General features: G+C 41.4%; 1 protein-coding gene across 4 annotated transcripts in view; it reads right to left on the bottom strand.

Moving 5' to 3' along the window:
- Window positions 1-24,835, bottom strand: part of CREBBP (CREB binding lysine acetyltransferase) — a 128,128-nt gene that overhangs the window by 14,853 nt on the left and 88,440 nt on the right. For 2 of the 4 annotated variants that reach the window (XM_088801285.1, XM_088801287.1), the window contains 10 exons: window positions 24,021-24,431; window positions 22,447-22,626; window positions 18,649-18,838; window positions 13,862-13,980; window positions 12,772-13,011; window positions 11,998-12,086; window positions 6,621-6,731; window positions 5,042-5,098; window positions 2,020-2,097; window positions 1,591-1,658 (listed from right to left, as the gene is read on the bottom strand). In XM_088801285.1, coding sequence (XP_088657411.1) covers window positions 1,591-1,658; window positions 2,020-2,097; window positions 5,042-5,098; window positions 6,621-6,731; window positions 11,998-12,086; window positions 12,772-13,011; window positions 13,862-13,980; window positions 18,649-18,838; window positions 22,447-22,626; window positions 24,021-24,431 — 1,543 coding nt within the window. The remainder of the gene's footprint in view (window positions 1-1,590; window positions 1,659-2,019; window positions 2,098-5,041; window positions 5,099-6,620; window positions 6,732-11,997; window positions 12,087-12,771; window positions 13,012-13,861; window positions 13,981-18,648; window positions 18,839-22,446; window positions 22,627-24,020; window positions 24,432-24,835) is intronic. The other 2 variants (XM_088801286.1, XM_074322705.2) reach the window with 1 other exon arrangement.

The raw sequence follows: 24,835 nt of genomic DNA, 5'->3' as shown, positions 1-24,835 counted from the left end.
TCTACCAAAGGTCCATGTGTCTTTCCCCACCATTGTCTGGACACTAGGGAGGGGTGGGGGCAGGGCCAGCTCTCAGGCTCTTCCTTGACCCCCTGCAATCCACCCTTCCACCTTCCACCTGTAGCTGCTCTTCCAGTGAAGCCTAGCTCTCCTGGCAATTCAGTGTGGTCGCTGAAGCTGTGGCCCAGGAAAGTGTTTCCAAGTTGCTGACTGCTTCAGTGATCTCACTCAGAACAGACCCTCTAAAGTAGCGCTGCGCACTTGAGGGCAACAGTGCTCCAAGGGCACATCTGGAAAGGTCTGGAGACATTTCTGATGGTCACACTCATGGGGGTTGGGGGCAGTGTTATTGGTATTTAGTGGACTGTGGCCAGGGGTGCTGCTAAAATCCTACAAAGCACAGGAGAGCCCCCATAAAAAGAATGATCTAGCCCCAGATGTCAACAGTGGCTCAGATGAGAAATCCTGATCTAAAGATAAATACTGCAATAGTCCGTGAGTTCCTCAGTATTTCAAAACATTTTACAAGAGTGAGTTTAAGTTATAGGATAACTGTGGATTTTGGTACCTCCAGAGTTTGAACTTGAATTAACCCTGACTCCCTCCTTGCCTGCTTCCTCTCCCTTTTCCTCTCCCATTTCTCTTGTACTCCCAGCTCCTCACATGGCCTGGCTCTTGTCAGGGATGCCCTGAGCGGTGTGCTAGTCACCTGTCCTGCTGGACAAAGGCGAGAGCTGCGGGGAACACTGGGGCAGGTGAGCTTTAAAGTGCCCCTGCAGGTGGCTCCCCTCCCCGGCTTGCTGTTGACTCAGCAAAGGGACAGCCTAGGAACACCATGTGGTGGAAGGCGGCCCCCAGTACTTGAGAGCCAAGTGGATGAAGGTTCCATATTGCACTTTTGAAAAGAATGTTATCTATAAAAAAATCAGGACCCTATGTAAAGTTACTTTTAGTAGCAACAGATTGCTGTCTCTACTGCAGCAGTGACATTCTTAGAAGGTCTTTGTGCAGACCTGGCTCCTACCAGCCCTGGGTGGATGGCAGCCGATTCCCAAGAGGCCCGAGAAGGTCACGCCTCACAACAGCAGGGTCCACACCTAGTGATGGGTGAGTGGCTGCCCACACACGGGCCCAGGGCTGAGCGTGTTGCTCACACGGGACATCAGAGTGTGAGAGTGAGTGTGTGAGAGTGACTGTGTGTGAGAGCGAGTGCATGTGAGTGTGTGTGCGTGCGTGTGTGTGTGTGTGTGTGTAAGGGGAGGTCTTATTTCTAAGCTACTTGAGAAGGATCTGCTGACAAATCTTTTCTCTCAGAACTGACAAAAGTTTACTATATATATAAGCTTTCCAAACTTTCATCTAAAACATGTACTGATCATAAAGCTGACTTTCACGGAAGGACCAGACCAAATGATTCTCTTTAAGGGTAAGACAAGAAAAACACCAAGTATTAGAAAACAAAATCACAGGTAAAAACAGTGGACAAGTGAGCTCCAAAGCCACGCGTTGAGAGGAACCAAAGAAAGACTGAAAATTATGTAAGTTTCTACAATGTACAGATCAGGAAACAGAAATCCTTCCACAACTTACTCTTAGCACTGAATTTGTTTTCTTTTCGAGTTCTGCCAGTTTTCTTCAAGCAGTTGTCACACACAAAGCTGCAAGAAAAATAAATGAATAACAATTAATACATAAATAAAATAATGGGTGTGATCAGATAACAGGAAACAGTGTATGTGCCAAACCAGTGAAATGTAGCATTAAGATACTTTCCTGGCAGCTTAAATAGCATCATTACACAAAAGTGAGCAGGCAGACTGCTTTGATTCTACAATTCCTAAAGCAAGCAAACACTTAAGACTTACATTTAGAACAACTGCCATCTATCTTAATTGCTGAATTCTTGCTGACAACAATGAATGAAACGTAGCAGCAGCAGCAGCGGGCACCCTCCCCTCCAGTCTATGCACAACTGCTCCCTTTCCCAAGATCACAGGAAATCACCAGGAAATTACTCACCCTGAAGGCCAAATGATATCATAGTGTAAAACACAAATCTGATGCATCTTCCGGCCACACTCCTTGCAATCAACAAAACTAGAAGACAAAGAAAGCACACTGAAATGCTCAGGGAACCACACAACGGAGTGGTCTGCATGAGTTTGTGTACTGTGTTCACACCTTGTCCTCCGGATTTCTTTGAGTATCTGTGGCATGAATGCATCTGTTGATTGATTCAGCCATATTTTAAAAATGCATCAGTATATTTTCTATAGGAAAAGCTGACTTTCTCCTCTTTATTGTACAAATGCCTCCTCCTTCTCTTCTCCCAACCTCCTTTGCAACTAGAAATGAATCTTTACTTTTAAAAATTGCTGCGATTATGGCATGTTTAATGGGCATGTTTAATGTGACATGACCACACATCTTCACGACCAATGCTTGCTCTAGGTAACTGCACATGCTTCAACGGACTTAAATAACAGAGAACAATACTTTCAGTGTTGTAAACATTTGTTCGTAGGCCTTGGCACAGGAAGCGTCGCTCTGAGTCGGCCACACAGGTGAGAAGTGCCAAGCTGACTGGTAAATGACGGCCCTTATTCAAGTAAACACTGGAGAGCAAGAGGACGCACTGCGCCACTCGCCTCTGCTGCAGCCCCCACCCAGGCTCACCTGGGAATCTTAATTGCTAATATACTTGAAGGTCAAAACCTTCTATTTTTTCAGCCACTCCCTTTCCGTCACCACACTTACACCTGGTAGAAGTCTTAAGGGGCTAGAGGGTACATTTCTCCCCAAACTCTCCTGCCTGTTAGCCTAGAGGCCGAGCCCTGTAACCAGACACACTCTGTATTCTGACAAGCCCTTGGTCCCTGATCTCCCCACTGTTCTTGCTGAGCAAGGCTTCGACCATGGATCGAGCCTAACTCAGCTTCTCTGTTTGTTCTGTTGGAAAGGAGACACACACGCAAAAGTGGGAGAAACAGCAGCGCCAATAACTGGCTGTCCTTGAGTATTCTCGGGCTGTGTCCCCCTCCCCTCCACCCACTCTATATGGTGGCTGTTCCGAACCTTCACTCCTTCCTCAAGGGCTGCATTACCCACAACCAGCTCCTTCTCTGAAATCTCCGAAGTCGAGCTCATCTCTGAGTTAAGAATTTAAAAGGTCAGCAGGCAATAACTCCCTCAGTTTCTGTGCCCTCTCCCAAGACACCCCATTCTCAACCCTTCCCACCTACGTCAGGGAAGTGGAGCATCAAAAAATAGGATACACGTTCTATCAATTTTGTTTTTCAGCCTCGCTCCCCTCCTACCCATTATTCACCAGTTGGCTGGCTCCCCTTCCTGCGTGTCTGTTCGCAGTTAACTGAGCCGCCATCTAGACTGGCCCCTTCCTCACCCCCAGTGTGGTCTCCTTCACCGGAAGGCTGTCCTTCACTCAGCCTTCCACCTCCTACCTGGGCTGCTGCTCTGAGGCCCCTAACTAGTTTCCCTACTAGGGAGCAAAGTCTCCTTTCCTGGAGAATCCACCTCACAGGTCCAGGTGACCTTTCTGTAACAGAAACCAACAATGTCCCCCCCAAGCCTCCCCAGCATGTCCAGGAGGAAATCTGCATGTCAAAGAGCAGTGTTGGGGGCACTGCACCTAGCGCTCTCCACCTGCCCTGCCCGCCCCTCGGGGCTTGGGGCTCCATCCACATCACCTACCTACCAATCCCTCCAGCTTACCTGCAGTACTGTTGCGCATCCTGTGTTGTTTCATTCCTTTGGGTCTCGGCTGCTCTGCCCCTCCCCCAACATCTGCTTCCACAGTCACCTCCCTGGGATGCCACTCTGCCCCACGCCAGGCCTCTCATCGCTGGCCCACCTTACTGCCTTTGCTGTCTGTGCTACGAGCCATCTACCTCTTTTACTGAAAGATGGAGCCCCTTGATTCACCTGTGCATCGCCCACTGCCTGGCACCTAGTATTCTAATGTGATGTATTTGAAATTGAAAAGTGAACATAAATTGTAGTGAAACTGAGGAACTGCAGGGGAGGGCATACTGTGACCAGGAATATGGACAATCAGGATGGACAGTCCGCTCGTCATTAATGACCTGGGCAGGGGCCCCATGGAGTCCTAGGAGTCAGCGTGCCTCTGGCCTCGCTCAGCACTGCTAGTAGGAGACCAAGCCGGCTCCCAACAACAGTCAAGCTAGGTTTCAAAATGAGGCCTGGGTGGAAAGTCTTGTCTTCCACTGCAGCAATCCGCCTCCCTGGAGCTGGGGGTCGGGTCAGGGCCAAGACAGGGGAGGAGCTGTGTCTCAGCTCTGAAGGTACCGCCCGCATTTCTCAAACCCCCAATGATGTTGAAGCCTGTGCTCACCCAACAGCCCTGAACAGGCATTCACCACCGGGACAGAACACAGTGGGCCCCTCATCACACTGGGGTGCCCCGAGGACAGTTTTGGGGACCTGGGAGGGGCCGCCACACTGAAGGAGCTCTGAAGCCTCTTTAAGGGCAATCACAAAGCAAACTTTGCAAACGCAGCATTCGCACCGATCACTGGAGAAAAGTCAAGTATTTGACAACGGCGTTAGAAAATCTATCATACCAAAGACAGTGGCAAGAACATACACCAGGCTTCCCATTATTTATTTTCAGAAAGGGGTTTCTGAGAGGTTTTCTTTCTGAAATTTCCCTTTAAATGATGCCAGCACTACTCTACCATATACGCCTACCTTCAGTCTCTAAAGATGCGCACAAAATGGCTTGGAAAGACACCAATCACCGAGTTAGTTATTAGAGAGGTTCTAATAGAACCAAACATCCATGTATCACTGTTAAAATTCAGTAACTGGAGAGTATGTCACAGAGACATACATACTTTGTGTGAGTTAAAGAAGAATCCGTTTCTGAAATAACTTCACACAAAAAAATTCCACCCAGGGCAGTATGTTTCCAATGTCTTCTCTGACAACCGAATCGTAAGGAGGAGCTTCCCTGATTGGGAACTAAAATCTAAAAGTCAGAAAGAAATAGCTATATACTCACGGTTCAGGATCTAAGGTATCATTTTTCTTCTTTTCGAACTGATCCTTTGAAATTGTCCTTATTTAAAAAAAAAAGGACAAATGTTATTTAACTGAATTTGTTGAGTAAAAACTATAGTCTCTGGGATATTATTTTGTGACCAGTTCTTCAAGTACAAACTAAATAATGGTCAACTGAAATCTCAGATGTAAAGATGGCACGAACACATAAAATTTAATTCCACAGAAAGCACTACCATTTATTCTTTATCTTTCTTGGACTATTTCCTCCCAACTGTCATCAGCACACATTATAAGATTTAATTAAGATTAGTGAAAATATGATGGCAAAATTGTGTTTAGATTCAAACCTGTTAATTTTCAATAAAATCTATTTGGTGAGTGGCTGCTGAATTTGATTGATATTGGTGTAACCAATTCTGTTAATTCCAATATTCCATCAATGACACAAGGTCAGCATCTACTTGGGGATATTTTACTCTTAAAGGGCTGAGTACTGGTTTCTACCGTCCTTTGGTTATCAGTGTATATGTGAATTACTTTTGTTTTTCAGGAATGCAAAAGTGATTTATTGAAAATGAAAGTACACACTTAAAAGGCAAGTGTGGGCGAACTCACAGAATGGGTGGAGTCGTGAATTACTTCTGATTCTTAGAATTATACAATCTAATTATTAATCACCCAACGGGACCAAAGAATTAAAATGATGGGATGTAAAACTAAATTCCATATGTAGAATTTCTGTCATTTTGGTTTGTATGCCTTACAAGTGGCTATGATTTGCTTCGCATTTGAACAGAGTAAACTTGAGTTGCAGAGTAAGTGTCCTCCACTGCTGTAAACTGCTTCAGTGGGGACCACAGAACGCTGGCAGACGTGGTGGCTGGCAGGTTTTTAGGTATCTCAAGCATATAAATGAGTTTACCATCCAATTTGTGGATTTGTTTTTTCTGGACATTTGACTGCTCACGGGTGACTCCATCAGGAAGGGAAAGGTGGACTCAGTGAAGGAATGAATGAGCCAACTCAGGCCTGTCTGCATTGGATCTAGTGAGCAAGAGTCAAGCCTCCAGCAAGGAAGGGACACATTCACTCTCTGGGAGCTCATTAGCTGCGTTCTATTAGCTTTGTAACTACAAGGTTTCAGTGGAAGATCAATTACACGCTACAGATGGGGTAGGCGCATAAGATCCATTTTTTGCCACTGCCAGTTCTGTGACTAGGGTTACCTGGTTTCTTAGGTGTAACCGAAAATTTGTAATTTCCCCAAATGGAGGGTGACAGCCACCAGGAAATAGCAGGTGTTTTTGAAGAATGGACAGAGCAAGGTCAAGAGAGAGCAGTGAACTGTCTGGTGGGGGCTATCGCATACGGTCTTAAATGGAGGGAAAGACGTGAAAGTGGCACTGGTGTTCGGCTCCAGTAGCTACATGTTGAAGTGTCAATGTGGGCACAGTTAATACGAGAAAATACACCACACCCAAGTCCAAATGGCAGTGTTGCTTCCCTTTTACTCCTAGACAAGAGGCAAACAAACAATTCAGAGTCACCCCCAAGAAAAATGACAGGATGGTACTTACGTCTGGGGTTGTGAAGGGTCGTCACCCAGGGTAACATTCTCCCCCTGAATCTCTGTGAAACACTTCTCACAGAAATGATACCTGTCAGCAAGAAGGCCATACTTGGGTGAACTGGTCCATCATAACACACAGCCACCCAAGCAACGAAGCCACCAATCAGAGCAGGGCAGATCACCACGACGAAGGGGGGGCGTTGTTGGTTGATTGATGGGTCAGTGAGGACAATGAGAGGAACAGGGGCAGGTGGGGAAGGGCAGGATTAGAGAATAGGGAAGGGAACAAATAGCACAGACATAGAGGTAAGACGCAAACACCAAGACAACACAGAGCAGAAAGCCAAGGCAAAGCATTGATTAGCATTCGGTCTCATTGCACACATCACAGGCCATCATCACTAACAACGACTGGGCTCGGTCCAGCTCCAAGCCGCAAATGTTCGCAAGGAGTTGTTAATATTATAATTGCAAGGAGCCTAAATTTAGGAGTCTGAATTTTGTTATTACTTAGAGAAAATCAAATATAACTCCAGGGTTTGAGATGGAAAAAAATTTACTCTGAACAAAACAGTCTCATAAAAGGCCTTAAAAATGCAATTTAAACTGAAATAGCTTTATTTTTCAAAACGGAAAATTGATGCTTGACAGCAATTCAGAGATTTTATTTCTGGTATTTAAGCCAGATCTTTAAAGGTATAAAAATGTTCAGCACCCAGAACTGGTTTTAATTTTTTTCCTGTTATTTTTCTCATGTTAATCATTTAATTAACAATTGGGTTACAATACAAATGAAACCAAATCCATATTCTAGACAAACATTTAACAGAAATGCAATCGGGGTCAAAGACTTTCCAGCCATTTATCAATAAAAATATACAGAGAAAAAACTGTGATATATTGTATAAACAATACAATATATGTAAATCCACGAACAATGTTAAATACTTTTAAAATTCAATTCTAAGCTTTGATTTAAACTTTTTGGTACTGGGACCAATCATTCATCAATCTGAGATACTCAGTGATTGACTGCTGACTTGGTGACAATCCAAGTTAAGCAAATTTAGAAAGTTAATCTTTAAGGCACAATCTGCATTTGAGAAATTATCCATAACCCCAATTTCTTGTAAGATAATACAGAGCCTCAGCTCAAGCCATCAAGTAAGAGCAATTAAAATAAAAACTGTAAATGTTTGGAAAGGACACGGATGAGAAATCAACAAAAATGAAGGCTGATGCTGCATAAAACAAGATGGGCACACGAGAATACTGTAAAAATAAACAAGCTGAATGGAGGCGACTGATACAAGCAAAAAGGATGAGTATAAGGTAGCAACGGCAGCACAATAAAATGCGGTTTTAGTGCTCAAAACTACATCTACGAGGTGCCGAGAGGATTAGTGTTAAAGACACCGTGACGAGACGTGGAGCGCCACACTGAACCCACGGGTGCAGAAGGAGATGCGGCAGCTTGCAGCTTCACTCACGCACGCACACACGGCTACAAACGACTGGGCATCAGGCAGGCACTGCCTGGCCAGTTTGTCTTCAGTACTAAAATAGGTCCCCCAAAAGTTCTAATTCTAATCTTAATTAAATAAACACATCGAGCATTTTGTCTGCCATATTTCACTGACTAAACACATATAGTAAATTAAAGGCATAAAACTTTAGAACATGCACACATCCCAAGATTATACAAGTTTTCAGTTTATTGATGAGAAACATGACAGATTCCCTATGGGTAACAACTGGATTAATGCAAATTTCTTGCTGGGACCTGTTTATTTAGGACTCATTCAATTAATAAATTCTACCCAGATTAAAAATTCTGACCAGGAACAGATTAATATTGCTGTTTTAAAACAGATATATGCTATCTTCCTTTTTGTCTGAATGAACTATGTAATATTCTGGCTTCACTATTTTGTAAATATTCCCGTGGAGCCTTGAAATCATGTAGGAACAAGAATTTCCATGTAAGGAGAACACGATCATCACCAGCAAGAAAACAATGAAAGTGCAGAAACTATAAACCAATTTGGTGGCAAACAGAGCTGCACACAAAAGAGATTCCCTCAATGCCAAATATTTCCCATTTAAAAATAAAACTTGGAATTGAGTGTTCCAGTTCACTTTATGATGAAACATGCAGCCACGGTGGGCTGGCCAGAAGAGGACCGCTGAATACATATTGAAATGAAACTGCCACAATAATTACATGTGACCCTAAACGGTTTTAAAACTCTGGACAGATTCTTAGCTTTTATTCAAGCAGGACATCAAATCCAGCAACATCCAGAAAACAAAACTCATACACCCGTTTTTTTCCAATGGAGGAAACTGGCCCAGGAAAAGCATGGATGGCTGAATGGTTGCACATGGAGTGGCCACAGAAACCTATGCTAAGTGTGTAACTAACTCCAATCCCTGAAGAACCTCAGGATCAGAAACTGGGAGGGACAGAGAATTAACACACGCTAGTGCCCGTCCCAAAGCAATGCCAGAGACACTGGAGAACCGAACCTGTTGAGCTTCAAGGGAGAGGGAGGGCGCCAAGGGATTCACTCTAACAGCCTGCTGAGAATGACCAGAAGGGAGCACGGGCACCCATCTACTCAGACTGGCTGAAACCACCCTGGCAATAAGTGGGTGACAGATGTTAATGCCAGACTGCCCTTACCTTATCCCCTAGCCCAACCTTTATTCACCCTGGAAATACAGAACAGATCAGAAATTCACTGTACACTGTAAGCGCCTACTTGACATTCTGCTTTGTGTGAAGGAAGCAATTTGATGAACATGGAATCGTAAAGGAAAAATCGTTCACACAGTCTGATGATGGTGTACATCTGGGCACCTAAAGTTAGCAAGTATCATTGCAAAGTTTATCTGTAAGGGTAACTTACTGTATGGAGTAAATTTTCAAATGCAGATTGTGTTAAGTACCACACCAGTATATACAAATAACTGGGATATCTATATATAATACCTATCTTGCCTATAGATAATAACTGGAAAATCTATAGAACAGTTTTCTCAACATGAGTCACTCTCAAATTTTTAAAGTACGGAAACAAGTGAAAATGTAACCGTATTCTAGTTTAGATATTAGTTTCACTTGTTTAAGGGATCTATAGGATTTTCTATTGTTCTAAGTGCCCACTTTAGGACTGTAAGTGCCGAAACAATGATTCATCAGAACGTCAGTGTTCATAAATAGTCAAAGTTGAGAAAGAAAATGTAAGCAGTTAAAATGTCTATCACAGAATTAGACCACTGCTTTCTTAGAATTACAGGTTAATCTCTTCAAGTTCAGTATTCTAGAAAGCACACCTTGTGAGATTCAGTTGAGAAGCAGTATACCTATACTTTTAAAATGCATTATTAATAAAATAGAATTCTTATGTTTCTACTCGTAAGTACTCTTGTTCAGTAAAAATGAAGCTCTATATAGAAATAAAGTGGACATTTCAGAAGTTTCAAACTAATCCTGTTTGAGTCCACCAACAACCTCCTCTTAGGGTTCAGTAGTATTCCCTGATGCTATCTACTCTATTGAACTTTAGATGCTCTCAATTTAAATATGGCCAAAATCTGTGCAAGCCAGCAAAGGCAGGGTCCCAAAGGACCCACGCACAGTGAAACCAACAATGAAAAGGCCCCAAAGCTTTAGAGACGGTGGCAAGCGATCTGCTGTCTATTCTTCCTTCTAGGCCCCAACCGTGTTGGGTACCCAGTAGCAGGCATTTTTCGGGTAGAATTTTAACTATTCTCTTAAAATTCATAATTTTATTTTACTTGGCACATGACAGTATCCAAAGTGAATTTCTAATTCATTATTTCATTGGAGACTGACAACTAAGGCTGTCAGGGAAGGTGTTACCATGCCCGTATTATGGACAAGAAGGTTAAGCTTGATACATTATGGGATGTGCTGAAGGTCCAGAACTTCCAGAACAACACTTGTCACTATGGGAGAGATTCCATCAAGAATGGGCTGTGGTATTATTTCAAAGTTTGTCTTAAAATGCTTCTCTATTGATCGTAGAGCGAGCTAAGACAGAATCTAAATTCCAAATGTTAAAATATTTTTAGCAGGACAGTTGTACAGCCTGCACTTCCAGTAGAGGTTCCTTTCTAGGGATGTCTATCTTTTCGCCTCATACCAGCGTTTCACTGTACAGAAAGGTACTTGGATAAGTGAGCTAGGCAAGGCTCGGGAACTTTTTTAGACATTTTTAGGTCAAGAGCTTTTATTTAAAGTAGGATTTTGATGCGAGTCATTAATAATCTTGAATATGGTTAGGTATTTTTTAAAAATTTAAAATAATTTAAAAAGCATAATTGGAAGAAAAGTTTCGAAATTCCAAATTATTCAGGCCTTTGCACGTATCTCTGAACAAATAACAAAAAGCCCTCTACTTCTTCAATATATTAGAACATAGGTAATTACGAACAAGATCAAAATAATCAAAACATCAAATCCTAATGTTGACATTTAATATTTGAACCTAAAGACGAAAAGTAGGCATGGAGCTTCTGCTAGGGCACATAAAGAATCTAGTTGCCAATTCGTAAAATGGAGGCAACGTAACTGAATTTGACTAAGATTTACAACCTGTGCTGCAAGGCACAAAGCCCTCATGCTATAATATTACAACATGTGGCCACTTAAAACAATGGATGAAAATAAGCTTAATTTTAAAAACAACACCCAAACTACGGAAGTTGTATTTGTGTTAAGGAATCAACAAAAAATATTTTCATTTTCCCTCTGCATAAGATAGATTTATTCTTTAGCCATCAACATTTGAAGAGAATGGCAAAGATTTCTCAAGCATACCTACCACTCACAAAACCCTAAAAAGGCCACCTTATACCAGGGGAGTTTTCTTCAACTCAATAAAATCACCAGATCTCATTTTTTATTGTGCTACTCATTATAAACAAAAAAAATCTATAGTTTTAATGAATCAGCACTAACGCAAGTCTTTCTATCAGACTGTCCAGGCCAAATTACCTAGCAAATATTCACACAATGTTTCAACTTTATTAATCACTTGAAAAAGGCATGTCAATCATTATTACTCTCAACTCCAGACTCTTGTTCATATGTTATTTTTTAGAAAGACCATGACTTGAGAATGCACCTGATCCAAGTAGTGTGCAGTTTTGAGTTTAAATTTTTATACTGTAAAAGCATGCTTTAACATTAAAAGACCGTGGGCCTACCTGAGTGACTGAGAAGCACTACAACTGTGGCCCCTTTCATTGGAACTTCAGGAACGAAATAATGTACCCAGGCTATAACCAGACAAGCACACCTTGCCCTAAGACCTTCCTTTGTCCTGTAATTCAGGAAACTGCTCAGTGCTTACCTATTCTGATAGCTGTAGTAGGCGGCATCTCGAGGAATTGTACACAGCTGCTTCCCGTAGCAGCACAAAGTCTGGGGGGAAAACTCATACTGCAAAAACAAAGGAAAAAATACTAAAAATGTATCCAATTTAGTGTCATGTAATGTTCTAGTCCACTATGCAGGGTTAAATTCAGATAGTAAATTATTTCTGCTAGTATACTGGATATTTTCTAACAATTCCCATAGCCATTTAAAGACATTTTTGGATACAACATGTCAGAATTACAGCGGTACCTCGGTTTTCCAACATAATCCGTTGCGGAGGACTGTTCGAGTTCTGAAACGTTCGTAATGCAAAATGGATTAATCCGTTCCAGACCTTTAAAATCACCCCCTAAAACTGCAAATTTAGCATGTATTTTACTATCTAATGATACCATAGATCCATTAAAATTTACGACATTCATAAATCGAAATGTTCGTTAACGGAGAGGTTTGAAAGCCGAGGTACTACTGTAGTGTCTAAGACATTTATTACAGATAGATGAATGGACACAGGGGCAGCCAAAAATGCTTAACCCAAGGCCATCCCCAAGAAGCACCCCTAGCTTTGATCACCCATCACATTGCTTCAGACAGTCAACTGTTTTACCAAAGACCAGACTCCATCTAGATACTTCCCAGAACACAGCTGTGGCTAAAATGTTGAGTCTATCTCATCATCACACTGCTGTACTCCTTCTGGCTGGATGAAGCAGGCAAGTTCATTTTCCAGAACAAGTTTATACTGTACCTTGCGTCCACAGCAATATCCAAGAGACTGCATAACAGGGTCAATTTCTTGTTCAAAGACCTCTGCAAGTTTACTGCAGAACTTATAGACCCGGGATGTCTTGCGATTGTAAAGCCAGGCATTGTTGAACATCAGCCAGACATCGTCCACATACTGCCAGGGTTCTTGGTACTGCCCTGTGTCCAGCTTCCGCTTGATGGTGGAAAGGTCCATGGGGTTCTTCACAATGTCAAAGTAATCCTTAAAGACAAAACGGTCTCAATCTAGTGGAATACCCAAATTTCAAATGCCAGCCTCACCTGGCAGCTTGATCTTACAATAAAATAGAAAGTACCAGAACTGTTTCTAATAGTAAGAAATGAGAATTGAAAAGAACCTCTGCTCTTCCTCTGATTTTACTATCTAAAATTATAATTAATATTTTCAAGTGTGATCAAATCACTTCAAAGGCAAAGTTAAAGAAAAAACTTAAAAGAATTGTTTAATAAAAGATGTTTTTAAATATAAGATTTTTAAAAGAACGATTTTAATGTACTAATGAAAATGGTGACCAAATTTATCAGACAATACATTTTCCTAGAGATTCACTCTTGGTCCTAGCAAGCCAAATGAAATTCTAAGACAAACATGAAAACAGAAACAAAAACAGCAACATTGCATAATAGAATCTGTTGGGTCACCATGGCCTTTGCAAGACTACCCAGGGATATCAAAGTGAGAGGCTCATGTGTTTTGTAATTGATGTTCACCATTTCTTTAAATACATTCTTTAAAGTCTTACACAAAACTCCAAATATAAAGCAAGTCCACAGAGGCTGTGTACCACAGCAAGTGGGCTGTGCGCCCCAGGCACTCACACATACCCCCTCCAGGGGCCCTGGGGCTTTACAGAACAAGGTGGGGGGTGGGGGGTGGAGAGACACATATTCCAATAAGTAAGACAAAGGTATATTACTCTTTTGTCAGAAAACTTTTTAATTAGGGGGAACTCTTCAAAACAAAGTTATTTTACCCAATTTTAAGAAATAAAAATGGACACTCATGAGTTACACTGGCAAAGTTCTAATATATTTTTACTATATTAACTTACTGGAATTCCTAGGAGCTGGGGATCTACAGGCTGCCGAAAAGGTAAGGACTCTGGATCCTGTCGATACAGTGCTTCTAGGGTTGGCATAAGAGCCTGGCGCAACTCCTCCGGCTTAAAGACTGCAGTTAGAAAACATCAGGAAACAACACTGTTTACAAGGCACTCAGACCACCCTTCATGACATATCAGATGGAAGCCCGGGCTACGTCTGAGAGGGTCTGAATCATCTCCTTCCCAGCCTCGAAACTTCCAAGGACTCTTGTTCAGCAGAGTCCACGGACATTCTAAAACTAAAATTCAGGGTTTTCAAAAACACAGTAACATTGAGATTTTTAAAAACTGCATCCATATCATGAGGCAAAATACGACACTGAGAAGTTTGCTTTTCAATGAGTGGGTTTCCAATGATAAAACTGTGTTGGAACAGAAAATGAGGCTCACTCCAAATCTGCTTCAATGATCAAATGGTGGTAATAAAGCCATTTCACTGGGAGGACCTTTCCTCCTCTGACGAAACTTTTCTGTCCTTGGCTGAAGTAAACTCAGATCACCTGAGACACATGGTTTTGTATTACAACCTTACAAATCTGCACAGTAATAGACCTGTAAAAACAAGCATTTTCCCCCAAAGTTCTACACCGTTCTCTCCCACATTTACCAATGTCCATTTCTCTGACCTCTCAGCCATCCCATTTCCTATCACACTTCCTGTTGTCACCAATCGAAGAATACACACTGGCTGCCATATACATTCAAGGTGGTACATTCATACAGAACCCAAATGAGTTCTAAAGACATGGGAAAATGTGCACAACCACCTCTGAAGCAAGCGGCAGGTCAGTCAGCAGTGAGTGTGTTACAAACCCACCTCGCTCATACACACTCCTGGCGTAGAAAAATGACCAACCAGATGAGTTCTGATGACTTTGGTTATAAGTCATGTGAGATGCCCTCTTCACGTTTTTTTATTTATTTTTATTTTTTGTATTTTGAAAAGGCTTTCTACAACAGATATGTGGCAATGACACTGCAATTTAAAAATCAGACTAAATACCATAAGCATTTAAAGTTCCAGTTGGAAAATGGCATGCATCAAGTATACTGAGAAATGAAAGCCATGGCGCCGGGAAGTTTCCCGAGTTTATTGCCATTAGAGTGAAGATACCGCCCAGGTGTCCTGACTGACGTCCTATGGAAAAGGGACATCTGCTTGCTTTAGACCTGGGACAGCTTCTGGAAGTCAGTGAGCACAAGAACACTCCAGTGCAGCGCCCCCCAGTGGACATTCCTTGGAAACATGTGAATCCCGCTTTCAGCTATGCAACTAACTCCTTTTTCTTCTATTCGGTTCTTACAGAGATGAAGTAGCATTTAGTTTTCTTTGAATAACTCTTTATAAGAAAACAATTCTTTAGTTAATCAGTAGCTTTTTTATTCTTCTAGACTAGGGGTCAGCAAACTGACCCACAGGCCAAATGTGGCCAGCTGCCCATGTTTGTTAAGGCCTGTGAGCTGAGAATGATTTTTACAGTTTTTAATGGTTGGGTATAAAGCAAACAATAATATTTCATGATACGTGAAAATTACATGACATTAAATTTCAGTCTCCAAAAATAAAATTTATTTGGAATGCAGCTGTGCTCATTTGCTGAGATGTTGTCTGTGGCAGCTCTCACCCTACAATGCACAGCTGAGTAGCTGCAGAGACCTTATGACACACAAAGCCTAACATTTATTGTCTGGCTCTTTACAGGGAAAGCTGGCTGACCCTGCTCCAGACCTCATCATCTCCCTAGTGGTATCAAAGTGACATGGTCACACACGGGGCTGACCTTGGTAAAACGTTCATTTCCTTCATTCATTCACCACACATTTGTTCACCTACGTTCACCTATGCCGAGGAAAAGGCATTTTCAAATTCATGTCTTTACTACATTGATGTACTATGACTCCAAATGAGCGGAAGTAGGAGTCACAGCTGTATTTGAAACAAGTTCTGGGAGTGTGGCGTGTTCTCCACTCAATCAGCATGGCGCACCACATCAGCGGTCCTCAAAGCATGGCCCATGGATGCCATGGAGACACCCATGCTGTCTAACATGGTAGCCACCAGCCGTATGTGGCTACTTAAAGCTAAATGAATGAATATTAAATAAAATTTAAAATTCACTTCCTCAGTCACACTTGTCCTATTTCAAGCACTCAGGCGCCCCATGTGCCTGGTGACCACCATAATGGAGAGCACAGATATGTAACTCTGTCACATAAAGTTCCAGTACTGCTCCAGGCCATTTCTAGGGGTCTGTGAAAGCAAATTTATTTCCACAATGTAAGACAACTTTCATGATAACACTAAGTTGTCCTGTGCCTTTTGTGCTGTGTTGACCTAGGCACACATGGGGCACCAGCAGCAGGGAGTCCAATTCCTAGCAAGGCAGCAGCTGCACCAATCTTACTTAGTCCCTGCCATCTTCGCTGCTACTGCGCATACACAGGGAAAAAGCCAGTTACACGTAAGAGTGTCCTTGCTGAAGTAGTAAAAATTACTACTTCTGTTAAATCTCAACCCTTGGCTACACTTCTATCCTGAATGACAAAATGGGAAGTCGGCATAGAGCACTTCTGCTGCATGCAATGCTTGTCTTGAGAAAAGCACTGTGTGAGTGTTGAGAACTAAAATCACTTTTTTTCATGAAACACATAAAACTGGAAAGAATAACTGATAGACAAGCTATTGTTATTCAGATCTGGGTATGTGGCAGACATTTTCTCAAAAAGGAACAAAGTAGGCCAGTTACTTCAAGGACAACTGACAGTATTTGTTGCCAATGATAAAATTTGGAGTCTCATCAAAAATTAAATTTTGAAAAATTTGTATCTACCACGTGAGCTTGACAGCTTCTCCAAATTTACAAGACTATTTTGGAGAGATTCACAGTGACATTAATGAATGTGATTTTTAAAATATTGTATAGTGAAGTACGTCTAAAACTTGGAAGATCTGCATAATTCAGTGAGCCAAAGTCCCAGATGACTAAAGAATCATAAAGAAAATCACGCAAGGGCAAAAGATCCATCCAAAGTACAAGAGAGACAGGGTGGCTGGATGGCTCACTTGGTTAGAGCTTGAGCTCTGAACAACACGGTTGCCGGTTCAATTCCCACATGGGCCAGTGAGCTGCGCCCTCCACAACTAGACTGAAGACAATGAGCTGCCGCTGAGCTGCTGGAGGGGCGGCCGGATGGCTCAGCTGGTTAGAGCGCGAGCTCTTAACAACAAAGTTGCCGGCTCAATTTCCGCATAGGCGGAGGGCTGTGCCCCCTGCAACTAAAGATTGAAAACGGTGACTGGACTTGGAGCTGAGCTGCGCCCTCCACAAACAGATTGAAGGACAATGACTTGGAGCTGATGGGTCCTGGAGAAACACACTGTTCCCCAATATTCCCCAATAAAAAAATAAAATAAAATAAACCAAAGTATAAGACAGACACATGGATTCTAATGTCAGAGTATGAAAAATTTAGTGCTAAGGATTCAGATTCCATACTGTGACTTCCACTTGGTGAGTTTTGGTATAGTATCAAAAAAGCACATTCACAATGATCTGAAGAGGCTATTATTCTCCCTTTTATCAACTACCTATCTGAGATGCACTGGATTCTCTTCGTGTACTTCAACCACACACTGTAACACAACAGAGTGAAGGCAGGGGCACATGTGAGAATCTAGCTATGTTCACTTAACTCTCTGACCCACAAAATTGTAAAAAGCAATGTCACTACATTCACTAATTACGTTTGTTTCAGAAAAGTTGTTTTTCATAAAAATGTGTTATTTATTGGTATCATATAACATTTATTATTTTTAAATGAATTAAATATTTAAAAAATTTCTAACAGTAGCATTAATTTTGAATAGAGTAAATAGCGATAGGTAATTCACATATAGAAACTCTCTGGGGTCCTCAATTTTTAGGAGTATAAAGAGATCTGAGATCAAATTTTTGAGAACTGCTGCACCCCACGATCTTGGGTCCTTTCCAATGGGAAAACCATACAGTAACAGACGCTAACATTTCTTCTACCATCTTTCCCAAATGTAGTACCTGCAGCCCTGAACTTCCTGAGCCCTGTCTTACATTTCCAAGGGTCACCTGACAATTTTCTGACACAGTGCTACCTCCTTACATTTTGGACACATCTCAAATGGATTCCACCCAACTTCCACTGTCTCACCCTGCACAGTTGGGAACGCAAAGCATCTTTACTTATCTGCACTAAGTCACTGGGTCCCACTCCACCACCTCCTTACTTTGGGCACTTAGTTTCCTATCTGTAGCAGTAGACACCTACAAGCTCTGGCGTACATGTGTGCCGCCATGGTGATAATTTCCCTAGCACTGTGGTTTTCAGTCATCTTCCTGCTCGAATCCATCAGGGGTTGTCCATGCCTTCCTGAGGAAAGCCCAAGTTGCTGGCCTGCTCAAAGACGCAGATGCAATTCTGACTCCAGCCCAACAGCCAGGACATCTCAGAAGATAGCGCTGCCCCTAGGCTACCACCCCCCAGAGCCAAGGATTGTTTCTTATTCCTGCCATGAACCTGCAGATTCTCAGGCTGGAGTCCAGCTCAGTGTCACCCACTACTTCTACTTGGGGAATGGCAGGCAAGAAAGATAAAAGGGGAGATGAAATTCTGTTTCTGTTTTAGCTTATAATTCACAGTGTGGAACCACAACACAATGGGAAAGCAGCACAGTTCAGTAAGGTCTAGAAAGCACAACCTACTTTTTTTGCGTGGCTGTGAAGGAGACGCTGACTGGGAGGCAGCACCATTAGCAGTGCTCTCTTCTTCCTCTTTAGCTTCTACTTTTACTTCCGGCTTCTTTTCATCCACTTCCATTGGTTCTGATTTCTGCTCTGTTGTGTCTGATTCTTCTTTAACTTGAGAAGATCCTGGTAGATCCTCCTCCATCATCTTGAGTAAAACAAAATTACAGATAATGATACATGAGTATCAAAGACCTTTATTCTAACCCAGCGTTACTGGAAGGCTCTTAAAACCCTATGGGCTTGTTAAAACCTACCCCTACCTAAGAACTGCATTTATCATCTCTTCTCTCTCCCACAAGAAGGAATAGACAGAGCATTTGGTGTCAGTTCAGATGCTTTAATACAGTATCAGTACAATTATAGTCCTAATTTATAAATTTTACATGCTAGAGTGCCGAAAAAATTGCACATACACATACATACCACCACCTGCTCAGTAGTTTTGCTAGATATTTCTAGTTTGGAACAAAACTCTCCTTGAAAATTGGGCCAGGGATCAGAACCAAATTGCTCAGAGAGCCAGGAGGGGAGGTAAATGAAGGAGCAGGTATGGTGTGTGACAGCAGGAAGCACTGGAGACTCTGGACTCAGCTGATACTCCCCCCAGACCGCTGCCACAGAGGGACTACGAGCACAATGCTTCTCACTTTTAAAGAAAAGCCAGAAATCTAGAGTTTAAATTATAATTTCCCGTTTTAAAAAATATTGTGTGAGCCAAACAAAACACATTTGTATGCTCGATTCAGCCCACAGTCTGACAGTTTTCAATTTCTGCTACAGGTTAATTAGTAAATGAGTAAATAAATAGACCCTTTGTGCAATCTAACTCTGCAGAACTAGAAATGAAAGAAGAATGATAATGAAAAAGTTGCTGGATGATTCAAACATTCAAAATATAAGCCACTGAGTATATTAGCTGTGAGTTTGTCATACACAACCTTTATCATGTTGAAATACATTCCTTCTATATCCACTTTGTTGAGTTTTTATCATAAAAGGATGTTGAATTTTGTCAAATGCTCTTCTGCATCTATTGAGATGATTATATGGTTTTTATCCTTTACTTTATTAATGTAAGTATCACACTAGATTTATGGATGTTGAGGCATGCTTGCATCCCTGGGATGAATCCCACTTGGTCATGGTATATAATCCTTTTAATGTGTTGTTGAATCTGGTTTGCTGATATTTTGGTGAGAATTTTTACACCTATGTTCATCAAGGACATTGGCCTGTAATTTTCTTTTTTTCCCCTTTTCTAATGTCCTAATCTGGTTTTGATATCAGGGTAATGCTGGCTTTATAAAACAACTTTGGAAGCATTCCTTACTCTTCAATTTTCTGAAATAGTTTAAGAAGGATAGGTATTAATTCTTCTTTGAATGTTTGGTAAAATTCACCCGTGAAGCCATCTGGTCCTGGACTTTTATTTTATCGAAGATCAGGAACAAGACAAGGATGCCCACTATCCCCACTTCTATTCAACATGGTATTGAAGTCCTAGCCTCAGTAATCAGTCAAGACAAAGAAATAAAGGCATCCAAATTGGAAAATAAGCAAAATTCTAATTATTTGCAAGTGACATGATACTATATACAGAAAACCCTAGGACAGTGCCTGAAAACTATTAGAACTAATAAATGACTTCAGGAAAGTTGCAGGATACAGAATCAAAATATAGAAATCTGTTGTGTTTCTATATACTAATAACGAATGATCAGAAGAATTAAAAAAAAATTTCATTTACAATTGCATCAAAAAGTATAAAATACCTAGGAATAAATTTAACCACAAAGGTGAAAGACCTGAAGACCTGTACTCTGAATACTAGAAGACACTGAAGAAAGAAACTGAACAACTTACAAGTAAGTCAAAGGATATACCTTGCTCATGGATTGGAAGGATTAATAGTGTTAAAATGTCCTTACTACCTCAACTAATGGACAGAGTCAATGCAATCCTTATCAAAATACCAATGCAACTGCTCTCTGAATCAGAACAACTAATCCTAAAATTCATATGGAACCACAAAAGACCCTTAACAGCCGAAGAAATCTTGAGAAAGAAAAAAGTGGGAGGTATCTCACTCCCTAATATCCAACCACACTACAAAGCTACAATAATCAAAACAGTATGGTATCAGCATAAAAACAGATATATAGATCAATGGAATAGAACAGAGTCCAGAAATAAACTCTGTCACTTATACAGTCAATGAATCTATAACAAAGGAGGCAAGGATATACAATGGGGTAAAGACACTCTCTTCAATTAAGTGGTGCTGGCAAAACGGTACAGATATATGCAAAAAATGAAAAGTGGACCACTTTCTTACATCACATACAAAAATAAACTCAAAATGGATTAAGACTTAAATGTTAGACCCCAAACCATAAAACTCCTAGAAGAAAACATAGGCAGTAAACTCTTTCACATCGTTCTTAGCAATATCTTTTTGAACGTATCTCCTCAAGCAAGGAAACAAAAGAGAAGGTAAACAAATGGGACTATATTAAACTAAAAAGTTTTTGCACAGTGAAGGAATCAAACGACAAAATGAGAAAACCTACTGAATGGGAGCAGATATTAGCAAATGATGTATTTGATAAGGGGTTAATAGCCAAAATTTATAAAGAACTCATACAACTCAATGCCAAATAATCCAATTAAAAAATGGTCAAAAGACCTGAATAGAATTTCCCCCTAGAGAACATATAGCCAAAAGACATATAAAAAGATGCTCAACATCACTAATCAAGTGCAAATTAAAACCACAATGAGGTATCACCTCATACCTGTCAGAGTGGCCATCATCAATAAATTAACAAATAAGTTTTGGCAAGCATTTGGAGGAAAGGGACCCTCATGCACTGTTTGCTGCATAAATTAATGCAGCCACTATGGAAAAACAGTACAGAGGCTCCTCAAAAAATTAAAAATAGAGCTGCCATGTGATTCAGCAATTCCACTTGTTGGTATGTAGCCGAAGAAAACAAAAACACTAATTTGAAAAGATATATGCGCCCCTATGTTCACTGCAGCGCTATTTACAACAGCCAAGATATGGAAGCAACCTAGATGTCCATCAACAGATGAGTGGATAAAGAATTTGTGGTACAAACACACACACACGCACACACACACACACGAATATTACTCAGGAATAAAAAGACTGGTACAAAAAAAAAGAACGCTATCTTGCTATTTGTGACGTATTGGATGGCCTAGAGGGTGTTATGTTAAGTAAAATAAGTCACAGAAAGACAAATATTGTATGATCTCACATGTGGAATCCAAAAAACCCAAAATAAATGAATAAATAAAACAAAACAGAAACAGACCCACAGATACAGAGAACAAGCTGATGTTTGCCCGAGGGGCTGGCGTAGACGGGCAAGAATAATAATAATAATAATAATAATAATAATAATAATAATAAAAAATACAGGTATCTTTAAAAGAAAACCTGTAAATGGTTATCATTATAATTTCCGTTTGAAAAACACTAGTTTCCAAAACAGTGGTCTCCCAAGCTTTGCATTAAATAAATAAATACATAAATAAATACAAATACATAAAGAAATAAAATATAAGCCAGTGCTCTTTATTTCTGGCAAAATAAAAATAAACAAGTACCTGATATCTAACAATAAATAACAAATCTGTTTTTGATGATGGGTTCGAGTAGAAAGTAGATTAAACAGGATAGTAAAACAAACGCAGGGAATTCCATGGTGGACCCCCCGAGCTCACCGCAGACCCAGGCTCCCCCTTGGGTTCACTGGCATCGGGCTCGGTGTCCTCGCTCTTGACCTCAGCCTTCATTTCCAGCATTGGTACATCGGGTCCTGGCTGCTGGGAGCTGGTTTCGGCGCTGGCCACTGAGGATGGAGTGGGGACCCTGTTATCAATGCTGGCTGCTGCCTGGGAAAGCTGTGGAGAAATCAAAATCGTGTCTCTCTGTTAATAAGACAGTATAAATGATCTTAAACTCTGTTGCTCAACCACTATACAGTTCCACGTTCACATTTCTCAGTGCTAACCTAATAAGCACCCCTGAAAGAACTGAAGAACAAAAGTTAAAATAGGGCTTCTAGATGAAGTCAGCATCAGGCAGGAAGGCAACTGACTTCTTGCCAATGCAGAGGTGGAAGAGCAGAGCTTTCTACATGTGGATATAAATTTTTTTTCTGGACATTTTCTACCTAAGTCACAGAACCTCCTATTTTAAAATTAATTCCCTCCACTAAGATCATTAATGTTTATGGTTAAAGGCTGAATTATAAATATATAAGTATATATGTAAAAAGGGGCACAAAGTGCCAAAATTGAAACAAGAATGCATAATTAGCTTGTTAAATGCAGGAACAGTGGTGGTATTGGTGGCAGAGGAATAAATAAATGTTAAGAGAAGGAATGACTATAAAAGAATTCTAAATTTTTAAAGTCTTACCAAAGAGAGTTTAAACTAAAAAGATAACATAAAATCAGAAAGGTATCCTACTTAGAGATAAGAAATATAAAATAAGGACTAATAAGCATACTCCCTATGGAGAAATACAAATAGTAACGTTATCTTGGGATTGTTGTTGGGATTAACTTTGACATTTTATAAATAAATGCCCTCAGTCTCTAATAAAGTTAATGTATTTCAGGGGGAGGGGGATTTCTAAGTTAGGCTGGTAAGAAAACGGATACCAAGATTTCAGTGATAACTGACGAGGGACATGGAGGTGACAAGAGGGCGGCCCCAAGTCCCTGGGTCAGTGGGGCAGCCCAGCCGAGGCGAGCACGCAGACTGGGCACCGCCAGCAGGTCCATGGAGGCCTGCGCAAATCTGAGCCACAGGAAGGACCAACCTGGGTCTGCCATATTGTCATAAAAAAGAAAAGGCTTCTAGGTCTGGAAACACACACATAATGATCAAAGCACATATAATCAGGAACGTAACCAAATCCTCACGCTGTTAGGAGAAAAACTCCCAAAACTCAGAAGATACCAGTGTAGGACAGATAATGAATGGGTAACACACTGCTCCTACATATAGATAGTTTAAAAATTCTATAGAGGACCCATGTATGATTTCTTTATAACTGCTGATGTTGGCAAACTCATTTAATTAGGGAAGATAATCATAAGTCATGTCCGGCCAAACTCAGCTTTTGGAGCCAATGTTGGGAACCAAACACAGCTCGTTATGGTTCCATTAGAGTGCAGTTCCTTTCTGGGGTTGCATCAAGACGCTGCAGCAACTTCATGATAGAATTTTTTTACGGGCAAGTTCTCGTCTAAGTCTCAGACCAAAGGCGACAGACTGAGAGGCTCACCGGTGTGCCAGGAGGCTGGGCATGCACAGACGTGGGCTGCTGCTGCGATGACTGAGGGGTGGCCACGGACGGGGGCTGGACTGGGGTCTGAGGCTGCGTGGTCACCTGGGCTGCTGCCTGGACCGTAGGGGTGCTCTGGGCTTGGCTAGCACTGGGCACTGAGCCGGGAGTCGGGGTGGGAGTCTGTCCAGAAGACGAGACGGGAGTCGATGGCTGGGTAGGAGCTGCTGGCTGAGGAGGAGTCATCCCAGGCGCTGTCGGATGTTGGAGAGATGGCATGCCAGCGGCTGTGGAAGCAGGAGGTGGCGTCTGGTGCAACGGTGACTGTGTCACTGGTGGGCAAGGCAGCTGGCTGGTCTGGGGCCCAAGCATGTTCAGAGGGTTAGGAAGAGCAGCATTAGGCACCTGTCCCTAACAAAGGGAACAGAGTATGTTAAAATCACTTCCCTCATTTGAAAAATGCAGCAACAGATTTGAAGAATTAAATGTATGACAATCTAATTATGGTTTCTTGAAGAGCTCGGCTGGTTTCACAGGCATGTTCCATTTATAAGAATGTATCCAGCTGTACACTTCTTCTAATGAGCACTTTCCAACCAAATTAATGCTATGAACGTTTCTCATACTTGATTTATATACCTGTGGAAACCTCTGGCTTAAACAAACACGTATACACTCAGCTTACTAGCTTCGTGTTCCATAACATCCACCCACAGCTTAGACCAATGGAAAAGGTATTTGTTTTTTCTTTTAAAAATGAGTTATTGAAACACTGAAACGTTTCAATGCAGTGGTTTCTCACCTGGGGACAAGCT

Source organism: Rhinolophus sinicus, chromosome 10 (assembly GCF_057876585.1).
Source record: "Rhinolophus sinicus isolate RSI-liver-muscle chromosome 10, RSI-T2T, whole genome shotgun sequence".
NCBI lineage: Eukaryota > Metazoa > Chordata > Mammalia > Chiroptera > Rhinolophidae > Rhinolophus > Rhinolophus sinicus.
The sequence above is the reverse complement of the archived record's forward strand: the minus strand, read 5'-3'. Positions and strand labels throughout refer to the sequence as shown.